The 23,935-nt window shown below is 45.5% G+C and overlaps 1 protein-coding gene across 3 annotated transcripts in view; it reads left to right on the top strand.

Moving 5' to 3' along the window:
* ERN1 (endoplasmic reticulum to nucleus signaling 1) overlaps positions 1-23,935 on the top strand; it is an 82,785-nt gene that overhangs the window by 12,871 nt on the left and 45,979 nt on the right. The window contains exons 1-2 of one of the 3 annotated variants that reach the window (XM_040452106.1): positions 14,531-14,658; positions 14,786-14,906. In XM_040452106.1, coding sequence (XP_040308040.1) covers positions 14,611-14,658; positions 14,786-14,906 — 169 coding nt within the window. In that variant the 5' untranslated portion in view covers positions 14,531-14,610. Of the gene's footprint in view, positions 1-14,530; positions 14,659-14,785; positions 14,907-23,935 lie in introns of those variants that run through there. The other 2 variants (XM_040452104.1, XM_040452105.1) reach the window with 2 other exon arrangements.

Below are 23,935 nucleotides of genomic sequence, written 5' to 3'. Positions count from 1 at the left end.
TCCATTGTAGAAGTATCTATAAGCTCTCCAGATAAATTCAGATACTGCAAGAAAGATGTAAAGCCAGCTTGGGGAATCTCTGACCCCAAAGGCACCACCTTTCTTTGAACAAATCCAGTGACCTCATCCTTTAGTTGTGTTAGGGTTCATTTTCCACTTGCTGTGTTCTGTTTGTGCAGAGCAGAAAACGGTTTCCTTTGTGCGTAGGGATTAAGAACAAGTTTATCTGTATTTCTGGCACTCAGCTGACCGGGAACCAAACCACAGTTGCTTCGAAAAGCAATCGTAAATCATCTGGATCTGACGGCTCAGTACTTGGAAATCTTTAGGGCTTTCGGTGCCTGGGTAAAAGTTCAATCACTTATCTGATTTGTGGTTTGGAGAAGACCGAGATCTCCCTTTCAGTTTAGGAGGTGGTTGCTTTTAGCATCTAGAGCAAGAATGTGTGCTTGGGAGTCACCCGCTTCCTCCCATATAACATTAGTTGATTTCTACGGTATTTCTTTTCCCCACCCTGAAGCTTAAGTGAATCAGATCATTGCTAATTTCTAATGTCGAAATGTTTCCAGATAAGTGGAGACAGCGGGATGTTGAAAGACATCAAGACTTTTAAACTCTCTCAAATTCTTTCATGGGTTTTGGGCGTGTTTTGATTGGTTGGAGCTAGAAGACTCTTCAGTAAAGCCTGAGGATGGACGAGGGCCTGGTAAAGCATGGACTTGTCCCATTTCTGAGACAAATGGCAGCTTCAACCCGGTCTTCTTACTTTGTAGAATTGGAAACTGATGCCCGGAGCCCAAACCACAACACGTGCCCCCGTGCCCCATCTCATTTCCTTTCAGCTTTCCTCACCCAAAAGCGAATGTTGAGCATGTCAAGTTTTTTTAACTTGGAGTTTTGAGAGGATGATGAGTGGGCTTTGGAGTTACGGGAACGCAGGCTTAGGCTGCAGAGTGCGAAGGCCTGAGCAGGGAAGCGTGGGCTCGGAATCTGAGGGAGCTGCTCTGGGCAGGGCCTGAGGGCACTGCCAGGTGCTGCCAGGAGATACGGTTGTGGGGTTCCCGTCTTTTCCCTTGTAAGGTACTGCTTCTCCAACGGATGGTACACTCCTGGGAGGCAGAAGCTTCGCAGGCCTTGGAGCTCCAGTGCCTTATGCGTGACAGGACCCCTCTTTCTATGTATCTGGAGGACAAAAGAGCCCAGCCTGGGGGTGGGGTTGGAATGGGTGAACTAGCAAGTAAAATGGACATAGAAGAGTCAGCTGACAGGAAGGGTTGTGAAGCCGGGAGTGCCTGGAAGAGATTGATACATACTTCATATCCTTGCCAGCCTTCTTGAGTAATGTGTGACTGTGATCCGGCGACTTCCCTCATTTTATGATAGAACCCCCTGGAATCTGCCTGCAGGAGCAAAAATGGCCCTGGCACTGATCGAGGGGCCTGGGGGGGGGGGGGGATGGAGCCCCTCGGAAGATGCAAAAGAGAGCAGGGGGCCTGTCTTACTCCTGGGGCTTCAGAGGGAGCTTCTGATCCCATGTGCGGTGGCTGCAGAGAGGTCCCTCCGATGAGGGGGTCTCAGCAAGCAAGAGACCTTGTACCGGGGTTTGTTCTGTAGCCGTATTTCGTCACAACAGTCTTAGTTATTAAACCCGCCCATGCGGTTTGGGTGCACTGTGCTCATACTCAGCTGTCAACGCAGCTAAGAAACATTAGTCTAACATCAGTATAAGTCAACACACCAGAGGAGACTCGCCTGGGGTGTGAGCACAGACTGTGTGGCATATCAAATACTGCACCTTAGTGGGGAGGGTTTTCTCCTTCCAGATTTGCTTCACACCAATCAGAATAGCACACCTTCCTCTTCTTTCCATCAGCTGCAAGGGTGACAGACGAGCACGTGAAGAAGGTTCTGATTTTGTGGCCCACTCGGCATGAGTGCACGCTCAGGCTCCTGTCTGCTTCCCCAGCCCCACCTCGGCCCGTTCCCTGCTCTGCCCTCTCCAGCTGCACAGGCCCACAGGTCTTCACACACAGTAACTTACCTTTAGTCTCCGGGCCTTTGCACAGGCTGTTCCTTCTGCCCAGGCAATTCTTCCCTTCCTTCCCCGCCGTTCCTATAGATCTTGATTCAGATATCACTCCTTCAGGACATCCTTTGACACTGCGATCTTGTGCACCCCCATCACAAGACCAAAGCAGCTTCTCCTGTCAGGCTCTCGTGGTTCCCTGTATGCCCTTTTCATAGCACTTGCTGTAATTTGTCATTCTGTTTGTGTGATTATTTGACTAATGCAGTCCCTGATTAGACCATAAACTCCACAAGGGCGGGAATAGATCTGTTATGATTAGATCCTGTTGCCTTAGGTAGTTCTTGGTTAATCATACTAATAACAGCCGACACACACATGGTGCTCACTGTATATGAGGCACTCTTCTAAGAACTTCACATACATTGGCTCATCTAAATCTCCCAACAGCCCTTTGAAGTAGGTATGATTACCGTGCCCATTTTACGGGCGAGAAAACCAAGGCACAGAGAGCTAAGTGACTGCCGGGATGGTCTGGCTCCAGAGTCTGCCCTTCTAGCTGCCACAGTGTCCTGCCAGGCACTGCATTAAAGCTTAACAAGTGGAAGTTGAATTATTAAGCATCATCAGAAGATAGGAGGTACTACGTGAGTGAGTTTCCACATAATTCAGATACAGCCCCAGAACTTGAAACGTGCTGTTTGGTGAAAATCTTTTCACCAGTTATAGTCTTCTTCCTGCTTAAACACCACAAACCAAACATATTTTAGCCTTTTCTTAATGATTCCAGATTGTCAGTACAGCTACTGTATGCTTGCTGTCTGCCCAGGAGGATACGTAGCGAGCAGTTGAGCTTGTGAGACAGGGTAGATATTCAGGTTTTGAGTTTGTTTAACTTTCTGATGGCATCTTTGGCCACCACCAATTTCTTAAATAAAACGATCTTCCCTAATATTTACATAACTCTTGTCTTTGACATTCTTAACATTTATTTTGCTTTCTTGGCATTTAAAGAGATGTCGCTGTCCCTCAGTTTTCAAAAGAAAAAACATTTGAAAGCTTAGCCACCTTGCTCCACAATGCAGATCCCCACATAAGCCACTTTTGTGACTCGGAGAAATCGGCAGTAAGATTGGATGACCTCCAGACGAGGCAGCAGGTTGATCAACGTGGTGACTTTTTAGGAAGAGAGGTCCCTGGGAATGTGGAGCCTGTTGGCAACAGAGTGAGTCCCCCCCCCCCCATCCCTGCCCTGGACGGTCATTTTTCCTTTTTTAGGAGGGAGTTCTGTTCTCCTTAGTGTCTGGAAGGGCTTCTTCCTCGACCCCAAAGGCTTTGTAGCTGCTTGCTGGTAATGCTGTGCTGTGTCTGTTCTCTGCCCACCGCTCAGTAAGCTGGAGGAAGCAGCCTTGTTCCATCGGGACCAGTCCTCTGGCTTCACTCTTGTTTCTCAGCCCTTGGTTTTCACACCACAACTCTGTGGACTTGGTTGTGCCAACACAATCTTCTGAGCAGTCTCTTTTGCGTTTCTGGCTCTGTCCAAATGTGTGAGAATGGCATAGGGATGTTTACATTTGCCTCTCAGAGGAGCCTAGAACACAGGAAGCCCTGCTGAAATGATGGAAATCTGGTGGCTTATGGGTTTTTTCACATGAAAAAGTCAATATTCAGATCTGTGTTTCCTTCCCTTTTTTGTGAGCATCTTATTCTTGCCAGGTGTAGCAGTCCTGGCTTAACTACGTGAGGCTCATCAGTGTGTGTTTGGTTATTAAAATGGTTCTTGCTGTTCAAGGGAGTTGTCCTGTGCTAATCAGTAATGTGTGTTTCCTTGACACTGGCATGAAAAGAATGATTCGCTTCATCAAAGGAGTTGGCAGCGGTCACTATATCATCGTCATCATCATCAAAGAGCTTTTTTCTTTTTTCTTTTTTTAAGCCAGTGGGACTGGGCTGGGTAAATGTGTATTGCAGGAATTTTTTATGGCGGCCAGCCTTTTTCTGGTGTTATTCCCACCCTCTTAGATCTACAGTGGGATCTCAGGAATTTATATCCAGAAATTTTTTTAAAGACCCCCCCCCCGGTATAATTTTCAGTGCCTTTTGGTATATTGGGTGTCTGTGTAGAATCCACAAATTATATTTTGGTCTCCTCTAAAAGCTCCTGCCCCCTTATCAGAGCAGGGTGCTTGCAGATCTTCATCTGCCCCAGCAAAATTCAAAGGGGAGCTCCCTGCCTGAAGTAATTTAAGCTTATGGTTCTCGGAGAACCGTGATTTAAAGTAGTGAAATTATAGTGTGGTGTAGTGGGCAAAGGGCCAGACGGAGAGGCGGATGCCTTGGTTCTAGTCCCATTGTCTATGGTTAACCGTCTCTGGTGCCTTGGGCAAGTCACTTTACCCCTCCGGGCCTTGACTTCCTCTCTCTTTTTCATCTCTAAGATGGCCTATCCTGGAAGCTATAAACGGTCCCTGCTGTTTGATCTGTGTTGTGCGGAGCCATATGGGTTTCAGTGACTGTCCAGCTAATTGGAGAGAAGAACGGGGTGTGGTGCACGGGCCAGTAGGGAAGTAGATAATCCTCAAATGTGCTGGGAACAGTGGGGATTCTGTCTAGGGGAAGTCAGGCTGGCCAGGTATCTATCTCAACTAGAGGTGCATTTCATAGTGTTTAACTTCTATTATAAAACTTGGCAACATCTGGCAAGCTTGGGTGGCAATTATGTCATAAATACAGCTTTTTGCAGATAATTTTTATTTAACTAGAGCATTTATTTATCCACTTTCTACTTGACCCCATTCATTCCCCTCCCGGCAAAAGAAATCTCTAACCAGTATAAAGAGTAAACAATTGACAGTTTCAAATTAGTTGCAATTGTTCCGTAGAAACAATTGACAGTTTCAAATTAGTTGCAGTTGTTCCAACTGAAAAATTTGGTATCTCATTGAGTCCTTTTTTTTTTTTTTCCGTTGAAATTTTCGTAGGAGGACTTCCTCATAATATGTTTAACTGCAGATGAGTATGCATAGTCAAGTAGATCAAATCCGGCTTTTTTTTTTTTTTTTTTGAGGCTGGTAGTCCCCGACTGCATTTACAGTTTAAGTCAGACCTTTATTAGTTTAGTTTGTTTACGATGCAGCTCCATTAAGGTAAGTGAGCCTCCCAGGTTTCTCAAATTTTACAAGATGACAACTGCGCTGTTTCTCTTTAGTGAAGGCAACGAAGTAATAGTGGCAATACCTGCGTCTAAATCTCAGCCTCTAAATGATTGTGAAACCTTGGGTTTTAGTTTTCATGTCCATAAATGCCTCAGGACCTTAGGGATTTGATACCACCTGAAACAATAAGGGCTTGTTTCCTTGGCCACAGTGTGCTAAAGGGTTTCACGTAGAACCTTTCATGCCCAATTGTATTTCCTCCTCCCATGGTGTCAATATAAGTTGATGGCAGAGGGACCATGAAGACAAACAGAACTGCCAGCTGCTTGAACTTAGACACTTAGCCTGGGGCCCCAAAACCAGTTTGGGGGAAATAGAATCACCTGTTGTGAAATTAACATATCTTCACACTCAGGAATAAAGTGGATTTAGGAGGAACCTTTTATCAGAACCATTAGAGGAGCAGCCTAAACTGAAGAATTGTAACTGTCTTGGGTGGTGGTTAATTACACCACACACAAGAATTGCCACAAATGCAACTTTAACTCTCTCAGTTGCTTAGTTTGGAAACCACACATGGCTGTTCAGTTAGACCTTGCCCTTTTTAGCATCCCAACCAGACACTTGACTCCCATCCAAAGCAAATGTCATGGTTACCTTTATTGACTTTAATATCAGGAAACATAACAGCCAATAGTCTGTTAGAAGGAACTATGTGGTTGATGGATTATTACTGACCTACCTGCAGGTGAACAAAGTATAATAGAGTTTGGAATGAGTTTGTAGTAGACTGAGATCATGAAAACAGACACAATTAAACAAGAAAGTCTCTTAATACAATACACTAATGTTTTCGTTCTGTTCTTAATCTTTATCCCAAGTCAGCAGACAGGAGACTAAACACAATGAGTTTTGTGTTATCACCTTGTACAGATGGCCATATAGAACTCTCCGCGTTTGTGAACAGGTACTTTACTGTTGGATCAGACATGTAAATGAGATGGGGGTTGAAGAGGAGAGTTGGATTAGAATAAAAATCTTTATTGTATCTCTCTAATCAGGCTTTTCCATAAGATACCATAAGATACCCGGTAGGCCTTTGGGAGCTGCTGGCTTAGCCCGCCTTCCTGATCAGTGAGGCTTAAACTCCTGTTTTTGTTTGTTTGTTTGTTCTTGTTTTGTTTTTGTTTTTTTCTCATCAAGAGATCTTTAATGGGTGTGTGCAGGCATTTACTGGGCACTGATTTGTGTCCTATGCTGCTTTGGTGAATTCTTGATGATTTTTTTGGCCATCATTTTTGTACAATGGGATCAAATGATATTAGAACACCAGTACTCCATTGAGTACTTTGTAAAGCAACCAGAATTGCAAATAGCCAGGCTTTATTGAAGTTTATGGTCTGAGGTAGATAATATTGCTATAAATAGAATTATAGACACAAGATGTCCTTTTCTTCAGTATTGTGCCTACCTGGGGACTATGTTACAGAATGCTATTTTAAGGTACTTCTTGCTGAATTGGCCTATTAACTGCGCAGGTTGACACGTGTGTGTGTGTGTGTGTGTGTGTGTGCACGTGCACACATGTGTAAAGCCCTGTAGGGCTGGTATCCTATTACGGCATGCCAGAAGTGGCTTATTGATCTCTCTTAAACTCAGCTCATCCATCCTGTAGCTTTCTGCTAACTATGAACAGGAGAATAATCCAGTCTGCCTGCCATTACCCCTCACCTTTACCTTCTTGTCCATCAGACACCACCTCCTCTACCACATCCACACGTGCACACACACTGTCATCCCTCCTGTGGCATTGTACATCCCCCACAGAGAATGCCCTTCTCCCCTCTGGGCATCATTGCTAAGGTTAATAGTTAGAAGCTCTCATTCTTAAATTTTTTTTTAATGTTTATTTATTTTTGAGACAGAGAGAGACAGAGCATGAACGGGGGAGGGTCAGAGAGAGGGAGACACAGAATCTGAAACAGGCTCCGGGCTCCGAGCTGTCAGCACAGAGCCCGACGCGGGGCTCGAACTCACGGACCGTGAGATCATGACCTGAGCCGAAGTCGGCCGCTTAACCGACTGAGCCACCCAGGCGCCCCAGAAGCTCTCATTCTTTAGCATATTCTAATCCATTCAAAATCTATTATTCTGCATTTGATGACACGCAGTTTTAACTGGTCTCAAGATTGCATGTGTCCGGGGTGCCTGGGTGGCTCAGTAGGTTGAGCACCTGACTCTTCATTTTGGCTCAGGTCGTGATCCCAGGGTTTTGGAATTGAGCCCTGCCTCGCTCTATGCTGAGCTTGGAGCCTGCTTGGGATTCTCTCTCTCCCCCCCCTCCCCGTCTCCCACTCTCCCCCTTTTCCTCTCCCCCTCTCTCCCTCTGTCCCACTCCCTCTCTCCCCTGCTCGCACACTCTCTCTCTAAAATAATTTAAAAAAATTTTTTTAAAGATTGCATGTGTCCTTAAGTAGTAAAACAAAAGAACGTGGAAATCTTTCTTACGTAATCCTTCCCTCACTTGGGGACTTTGTTTTATGCCTTACCTGTAAAACCATAATGTGTACATATTAACTAACCAAAATGAACTTGTAAGTCACTTTACCTTCACTTTACCTCTGTGGCCAGCCATCCAATGGGTTTGAGCCCTGGCAAGGAGCCGCTGCACTGCATAAGGCAGACTGGTTGTTGATGGCAGGTTGTAGTTTTCCAGGAATTTAGGTGCTCACTATGCTGTGTAATAATATTTTATTGGAAACATGCCAGTATCCTTGCTAGAGTTATACAAGCATTGTACTTTTAGTTCGGAGGAATGGTTTTCTTAGCATTAAATTTTTTTTTAATGTTTATTATTTTTGAGAGAGACAGAGTATGAGTGGGGGAGGGGAAGAGAGAGAGGGAGACACAGAATCGGAAGCAGGCTCCAGGCTCTGAGCTGTCGGCACACAGCCCGATCCGGGGCTCGAACTCACAGACCGCGAGATCATGACCTGAGCCATAGTCAGACGCTTGACCGACTGAGCCCCCCCGGCGCCCCTGGTTTACGTAGCTTTAAATAAATAAAACTAAAGTTTGGATTATGCAATATAACGGTAGTCCAATGAACATAGAGGAAAAATTAGTAAAAACAAAACAAACCAATAGCCTTTGAATATATCCTGGAAATTGGTGTGGTACTCCTAAAAGAAAAAAGAATCATTATGTTATTAGCCACATTATTGTATTTGAATATTATTATGAATACTGTGGTCTGTTGGAGTGGAGGTGGGAAGTAGAGAAGGGTCACAAAAGATTTTAACTATTTTTACTGTTTCTGCTTATCAGACTAAGCCAGTGCTACGGTGTTGCCATATAAATTTAACTTTTGGAGATGTGCAGTTGGGTTTGACTTGATTGATTTGCACGCCACTGAGAAGTGTATGGCTTTCTCGTTCACGGTGGTGGGTCTTCTGGATGTGCGCGTGCACCTTTTTTGTGGGGGTGGGACGCCCCAGTGTTATAAATAGAACCAGCACTACAACGCTTATCAAGTGTAGATCACTTTGGAGAGCTGGGTGTGAGACATGTGTGCATGGCACCACTTCCTCCCCCTGACTTCAAGATGAAAAGTCTGTGCTATTTTTATTAACTTATTTATGACCCTTGTTATTAGGTAGTCAGTTAATGTGTGTGCGGACTATTTCTTGAAATGTGTGTCTGAAACTTACACATTGTATTTCTTGGGAAGATGCAGCATTTCTGGAAACCCTGAATCAATCTTGGAGGAGCTTACAATATGCTTGCCAGCTGTTCTTCCTGGGGCTGGGGGCAGAGGGTGAGTAGGAAAGAGCAGCCACCTCCGTGATAGACATAGCAGCTGAAACCAAGCCTTGGGCTCTCCAGGTACTTGTGAGCTGCCTCCTTGCCTGACCAGTCCTAAGTACTAGTTCCAAAACAGGTGGATTTTTAAGAGAGGCAGTTTCATTTGTTTCGTGCTGCTTAAATACATACCTATCTCGTGTGTCCATATTCTCTTTACTGAAGACATTCTCTAAACAAAGTTACTTAACTCATTTAACAGTTTGTTTAAAGTAGGCTCCACGCCCAATGTGGGGCTCGAACTCACCACCCTGAGGTCAAGCGTTGCATCCCCTACTGACCGAGTCTACCTACTGAGCCAGCCAGACCTCCCTAGAACTCATTTTATTTTTTTAAGTTTTTAAATATTTATTTTTGAGAGAGAGAGAGAGAGAGCGCGAGCCAGGGAGGGGCAGAGAGAGGGAGACACAGAATCCGAAGCAGACTCCAGGCTCTCAGCTGTCAGCACAGGGCCCGAGGCGGGGCTAGGAACCCACGAGATCATGACCTGAGCCAAAGCCAGATGCTTAACTAACTGAGCCACCCAGGCGCCCCCCAAAACTCATTTTAGAAAAGATTTTTTTCTTACCTGAAATACCAGGTGCTGAGTTAATTAATGCAAGAGCAACTAACAATTAGCTGACTTTAGAATATTAGGGTGAAATTGTTGGTGGCTCACCTCTTAATCATCTCTGTATAAGCTGTCGGTAGTTGCTTCCGGGTCTTTGTAGTAAAGCTAAAGTGAGTGTTGCATTTTATGAAATGGTGTGGGTGCTGCACTTTGCTTTACCATCGGAACACTGAACACAAGGACACAGTCCCTGTCCTGCGTTTCTTTTCATGGGAGGGAGGTTCTTGCTGAAGTCCAGACTGAGCAGGGCTTCGGTGAGGGCTGTTTTACCACTGAACGAACCTACATGAAATAAGTTGGTTTTAGTAGCAACGTTTGTCCTGTATCATCTGCCCTGAATTACCAGGCTTCCTTCATAGTCCTCAGGCTGGGTGTTTCTGGGATTGCTACCTCAGGGTCACCTCCTGGGAGAGAGCGTGTGTGGCCAGACTTCCATGAGGACCAGCTGGCTAATGGGTGTTTAGTTTTAGGTTAGAGTAGGTTACCTGCCACTAGCATTTTCACCCTCCATAGTGTTACTGGGATTACTTGATAGAAGTCATCATCCAAGCCAGGAGTACATATCCCACTAGTTGCAAAAATGAGTCAGATTCTAGGGAGTCAACTCGAAGCAGATCTGCAGAATCAGGGTTGTTTTTTTCCAGTTTCAGGCTGTCCAGAAACGAGTGTGTATAACACACACCTATGGCCATTTCATCCATCAGAGAAGAGAGCCCTAATGGCTGAAATGGCTGGGTGAGGTAATGTGCAAGTTCATGACTGTGAAGCAGCATTTTTAGATGTTCAGGTACAAATGGTTCTCAGCTGTGCTCAGTATCCCAAAAGGCATCTAGAAGCTTACTTAATTCACGTTAGTGATAGCAACTGTAGATCTGAGGGCAGACAGCTTTCAGAAATGCCGGGGGAAAGGCGAGAAATTTTGTCATATTAATTTGCCATGTGAAAGAATTACACCATTCAGAGTGTCTCCCCAGACATTCTAATTGGAATTTGTCAAGAGCCTTTAAAGAGGAGAGAAGCTTGTGACAGGGTTTGTGACGTCCGTATGGACACTGTGATTAACTGTTGGCACTCTCAGTTGCTAAATTCAACTTCTAGCCAAACCTGGTATTTTTAAGATTTTCATAAGACTGTGTTAGTTATGTGATTAGTGTTTTATTTCGATTCACCAACCAACCATAGACAATTGCTCTTCCTGTGGTTTCCAGGATGATCAGACGAGGCAGGTGGCTTTTGTTTCCACACTAGTAATGAAGCAGCACTGATATGTTTTAGTAAATATTGACCCTTTTTAATACTAATACCGTGATAAGCTATATTTGGGGGCATTTAGTTCATTATCATTGTACTGTAGGCTTTAATAGCAATGACAAAACTCATCTATTCCTGGATGCACACTGTCTTACTGAGGGACCTCTTTGTTTCTAAACTTTTATTTCTGTTTGTTGGATATTAATGATCAAAGGTGGTTGAGTTGCCTAATATCCTGAGGGGCTTGCTGAAGCTCCTCTAACTTTGAGCTTCTGTCCCACCTGCTAACTTGTCCATCTTCTTTCCGTTTTATAAAAAATTCATCGCAGATTACATGATCATATCATAGAAAATTTAGAAAATACAGGAGAAAAAAACCTGTTGCCATAGTTTTGTAATATTTCTTTCATCTTTTTTCTGTGTGTGTGTGTGTATATATATGTGTGTGTATATATACGTATATATACACACACATAGAAATATAAAATAAACATGAATATATGTAATATAAACATGAATATATATAATATAATAAATATGCATATATATGTATGCATATATATGTATACGTGTGTGTGTGTGTGTGTGTGTGTATATATGTATTCATGTTTATTTTGAGGGAGAGACAGCATGGGGGAAGGACAGAGAGAGGGAGAGACAGAATCCCAAGCAGGCTCTGCGATGTCAGTATAGAGCCCAATGTGGGGCTCAATCTCACAAACTGTGAGATCCTGACCTGAGCTGAAGTCGAGTCAGATGTTAAACCAACTGAGCTACCCAGGTGCCCTTCTCTCCATATATGTTTTTAATGGTGCCTGTGTGTGTGTGTGTGTGTGTGTGTGTGTGTGTGTATGTGTTTTAGGACTGTTTTGGATTGCGAGTGACAGAAATCTAGTTCCAACAAATATAAGCAAAGAGGAGGAGTTTCTTGTAAGGGATGGTGTGTGTCTGAGCCCAGTGACAGGAAGTTGGCCTGAGGAACAGTAGAAGCCAGGGCACTCTGTCCGTCTTTCAGCTGTGTTTCTTCTCAGGCTTCTTTCTCTGTTTCAATCTTTGTCTCTCTCACATCCAGCAAACATCCACAGAAATCTCTCGAGTTTTAATTTCTTACCAGTTGAGCGACCAGAGAGTTCACAATTCTTGTGTGATCCCAAGACCTGTTGTACAAAACGACAGGTGGAGGGGCCTCGGCAGGCCTTTCCACCTACCGGTCCCCGGGTATGCAGGCACTCTTCCCTTTTCATTCATTCCAGCTCTAGACTGCCCCCAGCTGATGTGATCTCACAGTCCCACGTCCTGCTGCAAACCCATCACCTTCTCAGTGGGGGATAGCCTTAAGTGTCCTTTAGCGACAGCCCTTAGCAGTCTTGTCCCAGGGCCACTGTTCTGCAGGCCCATGTGCTCCGGGCAATGTCCGTTTCTCCAGTTCAGGTGTGAACAGGTTCAGATGAGTCTCAACAGCGGTCTATAATCTGCAGGCTAAAATAATCTTATCCCTAAAACACTTGGTATGCACGACCTCTGGATTCCCAGCTAGGGCAGGCACCATCTTGAGGCTTCTGTTTCCTAGCCAGGTCGTACCCAGACTAATTTCCTAGTTCCCAAGATAGAGTTAAAAGTCTTCCTCCGATTTGGGGCTTTACACTGAGAATAGACTCCACAGGCAGTGATAAAGCTTGCTCTTGTTTCTTCCATTCCAGGTGAGTGGGCCCCAGGGGCTCTGGGCAAGGTAAAGGGTGGAACTTCTTCACCTCTAGGCCGGAACCAGACAAGAGCGGAGATGAGTCAGGCTCTGGCAGCTGCTTCGCCCCCTCTGCCAGTGGGTCTCCACAGGAATGCAGGGACTGGGGTGTCTGTCCTGCCATCTTAGGCTGCTTTGGAAAGAGCCATCGGGCTTTCCTTATTAAGGTATTAGCTGGGTGCCATCCTGGTTCTTATCGAGAGTGGGCAGGTATTATTTTAGGGTTAGGCTGCCTTGCACACATAAAGCCCCAGTCTTTCCTGTTTAGTGCTACAAGCCAGCCATACTCTTATATTTAAAAATTTTTGTGCCAAAATCCAAACTCTCACAGCATAAGCAAGTTGCATTGGCCGAGTTTTAATTTAAGACCCACAGGAACCAGGTAGCTTATGGGACAGTATGGTGACAAAGAGAAAGTCTTATTACAGGGTTGGCATTGCTGGGGGCGCCTGGGTGGTTCCATTGGTTGAGTGTCCCACTCTTGATTTCAGCTCAGGTCATGATCTTACAGTTTGTGGGATCGAGCCCTGCATCAGGCTCTGCTTGGGATTCTTTCTCTCCCTTGCTCTCTGCCCCTCGTCCACTTGCACAAATGCTCTCTCTCAAGATAAACAAACATTTAAAAAAACAAGCTGGAATTGAACACCTCAAAAGGGTGTTGTCTCAGGAAACCTTACCAGCTATCACCTGCACATGGATGTATTGCCTGTGCGCATGCATGAGCCCCCCCCCACAGCTGTTCCCATGGCAACTGCAGATGAGGGTACAGTTCTTAGCAAAACTGGAGGATAGGCAGACAAAGAAAATTTGTCCAGTATAATTATCACCACAGTGTACATTAAAATTTGGATTCTGTATTTTTTTACATGAAAATGTATAGAAGCATTTTTCTATGTTGCTGTAACTTTTCCCAAGTGCTATTTTAATGATTACATAATATTCCATTGGGTGTTTATAGTTTATTTCAGTCATTTAGATATTATTGGAAATCCAGATCTTTCTAGTTTCTGTGTTTGTAAATGGGAAATGGGATATGATAAGCATCATTGTGCACACACCTTTTTCTGTTTCTGGAACTATTTCTTTAGGATACAGAATGGGAATTATAGGATCAAAAATCTGAGCATTTTTATACTTTCCAGAAAGATTCCACTGACTTATAATTTTCATTGGCACCAACAATGGATGAGAAAGTGAATTTCACCACCTTTGGCTGCTTTCTGTAAAGAGTGTGTGTGTGTGTGTGTGTGTGTGTGTGTGTGTGTGTGTGTGTGTGTTTTAACACATTAAGCATAAAAAATTTTATGTAAATTACATTTTGACTATAAGTGAAGAACAATTTGTTATATTTTTCATATATTTTCTTTTATAACCTGTCTCTTTTGAAATCTTGGTGTTTTATTGTTCTATGAACTTTTCTTTTTCTTTTTTTTTTTTTTTAACTTATTTTGAGAGAGTGCATAAGCCAAGGAGGGAGAGGGAGAGGGAGAGAGAGAGAATCCAAAGCAGGCTCTGTGCTGACAGGATGATACGGGGCTCGAACTCAAAAACCATGAGATCATGCAGACACTTGACTGATTGAACCAGCAGGCGCCCCATTGTATGAACTTTTTACGTAATGAGAGCTGTTTTTCCTATTTTGTTTTAAACACTTTTCCCTAGCTCTTTGCCTTTTTAAAATTCCGTAAGTGCACGTGGGCAAGTGTGGGTGTGCTGGCGTTCTTCTTTACCAGTGAGTCTTGCAGGATGACCAAGTTTTAGAAGGTGCAGTATAACCAAGAGAAGGAAGTCCGTTAGAAAGCTGAGCATACTTTCTTCCTCTGTTTCAGTGGAGCTGCCCGTGGATTATTTCAGAATCCCTGTCATTGTTGTGTCAGGTGATAAGCCTGTCTGTCTGCGGGAAGGATTGCTGCTTAGGGAGAACACAGCAACTGGGATCTAGTCCTGACTCAACTGTTGTCTAGACATGTGCCTTGGATGCGGGCTCTCTAACCTCAGCATCTTCATCTTTGAGGTGGCAGATTTTAGAAGGATAACTTCTGGAGTGGGGTGGGGCGGCAGTGGGGTGGGGGTGGGGGTCTGTCTGTGGTTGTACGTGCCCAAGATGAAGATTACTATTGAACATGAACATCTCATTGCAGATTTTTGGAAGTCCCAGCACAGTGACACTTCCCGAAACCTTGTTGTTTGTGTCAACCCTGGATGGAAGCTTGCATGCTGTCAGTAAGAGGACGGGCTCAATCAAATGGACTTTAAAAGAAGGTAATTTGGATATGGTCCTTGATTGACCTGGGCATTTGCTCTGCTACTTCCCAGGAAACATATTCCAGAAAAACAGTTATACATTTTAATAAAATTAAAAAGGATAATGGAGGCAAGGAGAAGAGAGGGAATTATACTCAGAGGGTATGTTTACAGCTTGAATTGTGATTATTCACAAAGTGCATCAGTTGAAGAGGAAGCTTTATCTTTTTTTTTCTTCTGTCCAGATTTCATGTTTAAATGGCTCTAGGCTTTTCTATTAATAGTTCTGGCTGGTAGGTCTTTTACAAAGACATGCTGCATTAAATTTTTTTTTAAGTTCTAGCTAATGATTAGAATCTTGTAATCATAATTATAAGAACTATCTTCTGTAACCTCAAATTACTTGTTTGTTTTTACAGAGGCTGAACTACTTGAGGGCTGTAAAGTTTGACATTCATCCAAGTTAGCCGCTTTATTGGGTCTTTACGTTGAGGGAAGTGAAAACACTGAACTTGTTTCTCATTTAATCTACTCTGCCTCCGTTTTATGATCTTGTCTTGCTGGTGATAGCACAGTAGAGTCCTACAGCTGGGAAATTGTATTTGATTTCCAAAGCAATCGTCCTGGATAAAGCTATGCAAAGCCAAGGATTTGGGGCTTTCAGAGTCCAGTAATAATTCTGATTTGGCCCTAGATTAGGGTCTGACCAGCAAACTCTCTTTTGTCACTCATTATTTACATGAGCACAGCAAGTGTGTTTCCTTCGCTAATAAAATGTTCTCAGAACAGTGTTTTGAATGGAAAAATATTGGCATATATCGTAAGGTGACACATCATTTTATCAAGCCAACAGCAAACCTGGTTACGGTCCATAGATGGCGGCAGCTGGGGCATCACAGACCACCCTGCCTCACCTGTCTGAGTGGGTCCCTGCTCGGATCAGCAAGAACCTCAGGCAGCCGGAAGGACCAGCTTTCTCAGGAGTGAATGGCCACAAGAAGACTATAGGCTTTCAGCATTGTATTACAGCCTCCCGGAATGTTATCTGTACCGTCTCTCCTTCATGTTTAAGCCTTCTAATGTTTCTAAAACAAAAGTAGAGTCCTTTAAATTTCACAGTGTCTGATTTTGTCCAAAGATGAAATCAATAAATCCTCAACAAAAGGTTTGAGAGAAACACTTTTTACCATTGAATGTTAGGGCTGGGCCACGGTTTTCTAAGGGCCTCTGGGAGGTGGTAGGAACTGCTCTGAGCTTGGCCAGCTGAGAGCAGGAAAGATTTCTGAAGCTGTGGTGAGCTGAGCCTTGTGAATTTCTGTCAGGAGTGAGGCCTGCAAAGGAGGCAGCAGGTCTAGGTCCTGTTTGGGAGGAGCTTAGGGAGTAGAGGTGGAGGGAGAGAAGCAGAGGGCATGTTGAGTCCTATGGTAGCATCCTGGCTTTTGTACCGGGACGAACAGGAAGCTGGGACCATTAATATGACTGAGAGTGAGTGACTCAACACTAATCCTGCAGTGCAGTGTGGGAGTGTGGGCCAGTGACAGAGAGGCCAGAGCTGTGGGGCAGACCTGGAAAGGGGAGCAGGGGGATGGGAAGAGGTGGGAAGGATGAGAGGCGGGACAGAAATACAAATCAGTGGAATCCAGGAACAGATTAGGGAGGCAGAGCAGGGAGGTGTTAAGAGACACTTAAAGGGAGAATTTGAGAAATCTCAGTAAGGTCTGATAATTTCAAGTGATATTCATTATGTTCTAAGTCTCACTGTTTTTCTGAGAATAGACTGGCTTTTTATTTATTTATTTTATTATTTTTTTAACATTTATTTATTTTTGAGACAGAGAGAGACAGAGCATGAATGGGGGAGGGTCAGAGAGAGAGGGAGACACAGAATCTGAAACAGGCTCCAGGCTTTGAGTTGTCAGCACAGAGACCGACATGGGGCTCGAACTCACGGACTGCGAGATCATGACCTGAGCTGAAGTCACATGCTTAACCGACTGAGCCACCCAGGCGCCCCTAGATTGGCTTTTTAAAGTTAAATTCAGCCCTGGATACCAGTCACTGTATATATTTCTACAATAGATGTAAAAACTGTGTATATTACAGTATATCTATGTATTTCTACACAAAGGTTAAGGGTGGTAATGCATAGAGACCCTGAGTTTTTGACTTAGTTTTGATCTTGCAATTATAACTAAAGATTTCAAAATTGATATTTCTAAACCATTAATCTGTAAATCGCCTATAATGGTATCCAGATACTGTTCCAGGCCCTGTGGGTACAGCAAATGAAAGAAACAGACAAAATCCTCTCCCCCCTAGAGCTTTCATTCTGGCAGGAAACAAGGAAATAAATTACGTAGTGGTGATAAAAGCTATGACTTTATTGAAGAAAAATAAAGCAGGGGAGTGGAATAGAGAGGGCCAGGGGTGGAGGTGGGGGTGGGGGCTGCAACTTTCAACAGTGAAGGCCCCACAGAGAAGGCGCCATTTGAGCAAGAACTCAAGGAGGCAGGGGAGCCTTTAAGCAGAAGGCATAGTAGGGGCGAGGGGGGGAGAGTCCTCCGTGGTGGAGGACTTGGAGTATGGGAGTGGCTGCAGGGGGGGCAGGGAGTAAAGGAGAGGAAGAGGAGTAGGAGATGAGAGCGCCAGTCCTGCGGGGATGCCATGCTCTCTCCATACAATATTTATTACGGAAATGCCCCCCTACTGTCCTGGAGTGAAATGTATAGACAGTAACCCCCCCCCCCCCACACACACACACACATACACAGACACACAATTTCAGAAAGAAATACATGTATTATGCAGCTGGTAATCTAACAATGGACTAATAGAAAAGTAATTCTTACTCACCTACATGTAATTTAACATGTAAATACCCCCCTACACGGTGACACTCCGCCGTGAGTGAACGTGGTGCCTGCCAATGCAGACTGCTAAAACACCAGGACATTTAGCGGTGCCCGCATCTCCAAGATGGTGAGCAATTCTTGGTAACACTCCACATGTCAGAAGTGCGACCTTGCCTGCTTTCTACAGTAGTTAAAGTCTGGAAAGATTACTTGTATAAAATTATGCAAAAAGTACTTTTGTGCTTTTACATAAGTGAGGTTGTAGGCTCCAGGGAGTTATCAAAGGTTTTTGGCCTGTGGGAGTGTCTGACAGTGTACAGATTTGACATGATCTTTGGCTGTGCAGTGCCCGCCCCCGCCCCCCCACACCTCCCACCAGTCTCTGTGAGCGCCAAGAAATGCCCCTCACAGATTTCCTGAGTGCTGCCTGGCAAGCCGTGCCCTCCCCATAGAGGTATAGCCTCCCCATAGAGGTGTAGGGCCTGGTGGCTGGTGTGAGGCTGTTGGCCTTTTTGAAGCCACCACCGGAGACATCTGATCAGGGGAGCGACTTGCCCTGGTATTGCAGACTGATGTTTGTGTCCTTCCAGAATTCATGTTGAAGCCCTCCCCCACAATGTGGTGGTGTTTGGAGGTGGAGCCTATGGGATTTAGTTGAGATGAGGTCATGAGGGGGGGCCCCCATGATGGGATCAGTGGCCCTTTTGGGAAGAGGAAAAGCCCAGAGCCTTTGCTCTCTCCCACCATATGACAACACAGTGAGAAGGCTGCCGTCAGCAAGCCAGAAACAGGGCTCTCACCAGAACCCAGCCCTGCAGACAGCCTGATCTTGGGCTTGTAGCCTCCAGAACAGTGAGAGGTAAATGTCTGTTGTTTATGCCACGTAGACTGTGGGATTTTGTTAAGGCAGCCTAGGCTGGCTAAGATACCTGGCCTCCACTTTACAGGGTTAGCAGGTGCCATGTTGAGACTGAACTGATGAGGCCAGGAGGAAGCTGGAGACCAGGCGGAGGCTGCCGCACCAGTCCAGGCAAGGGAGGCTGTGGGCTTGGGCCTGAGAGGCAGTGGGGGATCAGAGGCAAATGGAAGAAACTTGCAGATGCAAACAGACCCCTTTAACTCATCAAGCTGGGGCTATGCACAGTATCTACCTGTTACTCCATTTCATGGTTTCCTGACTGTTTACTTGTTTCAGGGGCCAACAGACTGGGAGAGTTTTGTTTTCTTTTTTCTTTCCACAGAGTGGTTTTGGCAGGTGCTTTTGTTCCTCACCCAAACATGTGTTGCCGTTCCCAGAAATGAAGATTTCTTACACCACAGCAGCGAACTGCACCTAGTACAGAAAACGAGTTTTATTTGCTTTCAGAAACTAACGAGTTCTGACACCACGCGAGGTGCAATCTTTCTAGGCTGTGATTTTGTGACTGTAGCAACAACACTGTCTGGCTTTGTCTGAAATTTCACCAGTGGAGATAGTTGAGTGTGTGTTTCTTTTCTGCACTTTCAGCCCAGATGCAAACATAAAACACTGCTGCCCTGTTTGGCGTTAGATTGGTTTTCTAAAGCTTGCTTTGGCTTGGTGGGGTTGAAAGGACTTTCTTTTGGTATTGCCTGGGCTGGTTTAAGGCTTCTTGCATTCACTTTGAGATACCATTTGACTAAAATTAACGAGCTAACTAGGATTATTTGGAAGAATAATAAAGAATAAACTAGATAGAATAGAATACAAGAATAAAGTTACGTGAAATTTGAAGAAAATCTTCCCACCTGAGTTTACCTTTCTTAACGTGTGCCTCTTCCCGTAGTTCCTCCTGGTGCCGACAGCCACGGCCCCCCAGTCTGGAGAGTACGGTGATGCTCTGCTACTTGGTCACTGAGTTCTGTCATGTAGACTGAAGTAGTGTCTCTTAAATGTGGCTCCTTTTTTTTTTTCCAGTTTTTATTTATTTGTTTTGAGAGAGAGAGTGGGGGATGGGCAGAGAGAAGGGCGAAAGCGAGAATTCCAAACAGGCGGCGCACCGTCAGCACAGAGCCCGATGCGGGGCTCGAACTCCTGAACTGTGAGATCATGACATGAGCCTAAACCAGGAGCTGGACGCTCAACTGACTGAGCTACCCAGTCCTTCTAGCCAGTATCTCAGCCAGACTCATTTCCTAGATCAAGAGGACAGCTTCCTGGCTGCCTGCCATCTCTGTTGTCCTTCACCCATCACGCTGCTCTCAGACCTGCCCTCTAACGAGACCACGGACCAGGCTGCACCTCTGCTGAGATAGCCTTGGTGCCGTCTAAGGCAGTGCCCTAAGTGTGGTCTGCCTACCTGTGTTACCTGTCCACGAGAAGTACAGAAGGGATCCTAAGAGTCATCCGTGCTGGGTTAGAATTTTCAGTAACTGGTCCCTCGCCACAGAGAAGGCCCCAGTCCACAGAGTGAAGTCTAAGCCCCTTCGCATGCATGCGAGGTCCTTCACCATCTGGCCCTCACCCCATCTCTAGGCCTCAGCAACATGGGGCCTTCGCTCATGTTCCCTCCCCACCAGCAGCCTGCAGCGCTGGTCAGTCTCCTTATAGATCTGTTAAGATCCCCTTCACCGGTCACCTTCTTGACCCCTCAAGCAGGGTGAGCTCCTTTCCTCATCTGGATTCAGGGCACTTTGTGCTTGTGTTGTGAAACTTTGTTTACATTTGTCTTCCCACTGAATTCTAATTTCTTTATTATTTTCTATTGAAAAAAAATGTTTAACGTTTATTTTTTTTTGAGAGACAGAGCACAAGCAGGGTAGGGGCAGAGAGAGAGAGAGGGAGACACAGAATCTGTAGCAGGCTCCAGGCTGTGATCTGTCAGCACAGAGCATGATGTGGGGCTTGAACTCACAGAGATCATGACCTGAGCTGAAGTCAGACGCTTAACCAACTGAGCCACCCAGGTGCCCCTGAATTCTAATTTCTTAAGGTTGGGCTCCCTAGACAGCCAGGGATGCTCAGTAAATGTCTCGGGCACCTGATGCTGACTCGGGTCCCAGAACCCTCTGACTAGATGTCTTTGGGGAACCCTGAGAAACAGATGAGCCCGGACTCTGCCCCCTTGGGATGCATTATCTGTCACCTGGACCACTGTCACGGCAGGTTCCAGTTCCAGTTTCCGATCTGGAGTTTCGTATGGCTCTTTGTGACTTTTTGCTGTCGGTTTTTCTCTCCTGTCCCTCCGGCAGCGAGCACGTTCCTCTGAAAGAGAGATCTGCCTTCAGAGGTGTGATGGGAACATGAGCAGGGAAGTGTGAGAAGGGGCAGTATTTCGTTCATAGTTCTAATCTGTCTTCTCTTACTGAATTTTCTAGGCTTAAGATATGCATTACTCCCTTTCTACCTCATTGCTTAAGCACAAGAAAAGTGTTTATTTGCTTTCCATTGTTGGGGAGGACTGAAAATCAAGTCGTGAGAGAGGATATGAGAGGGGCCTGTTTTGAGTATCTTGAAAATGTGTTTTCTTTGTCGTGTTTTCCTTTTTATCATGGAAGATTCTAAACATACGCAAACTTAGAGACAATGAGAGGTACAAACCCTCGTGTCCTCCTCATTTAGCTTCTGTGAGAACCAGCTCGTGCTCAGTCTCCTCTGTACCGCCTCTGGCGTCCTCCCTCAAGCTTGGGCTTTACCTCAGAGTGGCACGTCTCTTGTTGTGAGGAGGTCTCTCAAACAGCTGTCACTATGCTTGGTGGCATAGATTTCCACTCCAGTGGGTATTCTTGCACTCTTACTAGGTCTGTGTCGAGATCCAGCCGTGAATGTTGAAGCACGTGAATAAAATCCTTTTTTGGCTGTAACTTCGTTACCTGTCCTTTCATCTTGGCCTGACCGTGCAAGGTTTGATGGTACTCTGGTTACTCACGAACGGATTCTGTGAAGCTCTGACGTCTTGAGAGGCGTTTGGGCTCAGGCCATAGCATTGAATTGTCTTGCCCTCCCCCCTTTAATTCTTTCACTGGTGATGATAGTGTGTGTGTTTAGGTCTGAGTGACTCCTGTCAGGGTGAAGGTGAGGAAGAACATGGTAGAATCCGACTGCCTCTGGAGTGGGAGCTTTTTCAGGTTACTTTGGCACGTCCCCATGATGGTCTCTGTTGAGCGTGACATCTGGTGACTCGCAGAGAAGACTTGTTACGTCCTGTCCCAGTTCAGGTGAGACCTGGAATTCGAGGGTTAGCTTTTGGTGAGATGTCCGCTTTAAAATGCTCTCCTTGGGGCGCCTGGGTGGCGCAGTCGGTTAAGCGTCCGACTTCAGCCAGGTCACGATCTCCCGGTCCGTGAGTTAGAGCCCCGCGTCGGGCTCTGGGCTGATGGCTCAGAGCCTGGAGCCTGTTTCCGATTCTGTGTCTCCCTCTCTCTCTGCCCCTCCCCCGTTCATGCTCTGTCTCTCTCTGTCCCAAATAAATAAATAAACATTGAAAAAAAATTAATAAAATAAATAAATAAATAAAATAAAATGCTCTCCTTATCAAAGCTGAACTTTGAGAAACGTTGGAACTTGCTACCTTACACGTTGGACCTCGCAACTTCAACGGGAACTTGAGGTTCAGATTGCAGAAGCACCTTTCCTTTGGGGGAGGAAGTGAGCTGCCGCTGGGGAGAAGCATTCCCTAACAGATTCACTTGAGTGCGTGGAACATATTTGGGAAAGCTTACCTTTTGAGTTCAGGGAGGGTAGACGGCCTTGTTTTACGAATGATTTCTGTAAGAAAAGAGTATTCGAACCGTAAGCATTTTCTTAAGGAGATGCCAGTGGTTCGTTGCATTCAGACCAGCCAGTCTAGCTTCACTGTCTTCTAGGATTAAAATCCCCATGTCCTCCTGAGGTCCTTTTTGTCCCCTGCGTTTTTTTCATCAGAACTAAGTTCTCTTGATACGTTCCCCCTCCTCCTGCCGCCCTTCCTCCCCCTCCCCAGCACCGGTGCAGGCCGCTGTCACCTCCCTCACTGTGCTTTTTGACTCCTTCCCTGTCTTGTTCACTTTGTGCCCTGATGCCTGCCCATCTGACCTGCCTTCGGAGGACTCCGATCCCGTCTCTCTTTTGCTCGGAAGCCTCCAGTCAGCCCCTGGTTAGCACCCACCGTGTCAGTGTTGTCACAGCATTCTCCTCCACGGCCTCGCTGCCTCCTGTCCAGCCTTACTGTCACTGCTTCTCAGAAGGAACACTTCGCATTCGCCAAGGCTGTGTCCTCGTTGCCACAGATGGGGTGATGCTTCTTCACTCATGCTGTCAGGTCCTCCCACCCTCTGAGCCAGCCTTCGTTACGAAGTCTTTCTTCCCCGAGTACACAAGCCCTCAGTAACTTCCCTCACCTGGGAAATCCTGTGGTGTGTACCACATGCTTCGGCAGTTCATCAGATACCGTTCGTGCACATCGGCTGTATCGACTCCTTTCTTTATCCCACACAGCGTGGAGCAGAGAATCAAGCTGATAGCAGACGCTCTATCTTTGCTTTTGAGATGTGTGTGGTAAATCTCCACAGGTAATTACTAAGAGTGGGGTTGTCATACTCTTCCTCAGAGAGAAAGGGAGAGAGGGAAGGACAAGGCTCTTGAGTATTTGGTATATGAGGAGGCTTCGTTCCTGGGTTTCGTTGGTCCATAAATACCTTTCAGAAGGGCCAGCCCAGAAGTGTTCAAATCATTGCTAGAGGTGTACTTAGAAGGGGCTGGTATGGAGAATTTCAAATATTTTGTGACATCTGAGATGTACCTAGAGAAGTCCTCTAGTCGGAGAGGAAGCGGGTTTTAAATGCAAGGGGTGTAGGGGTCAGCCAGGTGGTTGTGCTTTGGAAAGGAGAGTGAGGTGGGGCAGGGCAGAAAAGCCAGTGCTCATCTAGATTCTGCCAGAGAAGCAGTGTGTTCCAGAAATTTCAACGCTTATCTGAGGAAGAGAAGAGAATGATCTTGTAAGGTTCCTTGAGCTCCAGTCAGATGGGCAACCTGTTCTTGTGGCTTCTGTAATCAAAGGAATCTACTCCCTCCTACGTGGAAGAAAGTCTGCCCAGAGCTACCTCCACGGAGAGGCCATTAAATGTGGGCTCTGTTTTGAAAGACTTACTTAAATTTTGGTTGACTTCGTCAGAGACATTCTTCTGTTTTGCTGACTTCTCACCCCCATGTCTTCCCACATCCTCACCAGTTTTGCTAAGCATGTTAGGGAGGCCTGT

The sequence above is a fragment of the Herpailurus yagouaroundi genome, unplaced genomic scaffold (genome assembly GCF_014898765.1).
Source record: "Herpailurus yagouaroundi ecotype Mexico unplaced genomic scaffold, PumYag 206, whole genome shotgun sequence".
Classification (NCBI taxonomy): Eukaryota; Metazoa; Chordata; class Mammalia; order Carnivora; family Felidae; genus Herpailurus; species Herpailurus yagouaroundi.
The sequence above is the reverse complement of the archived record's forward strand: the minus strand, read 5'-3'. Positions and strand labels throughout refer to the sequence as shown.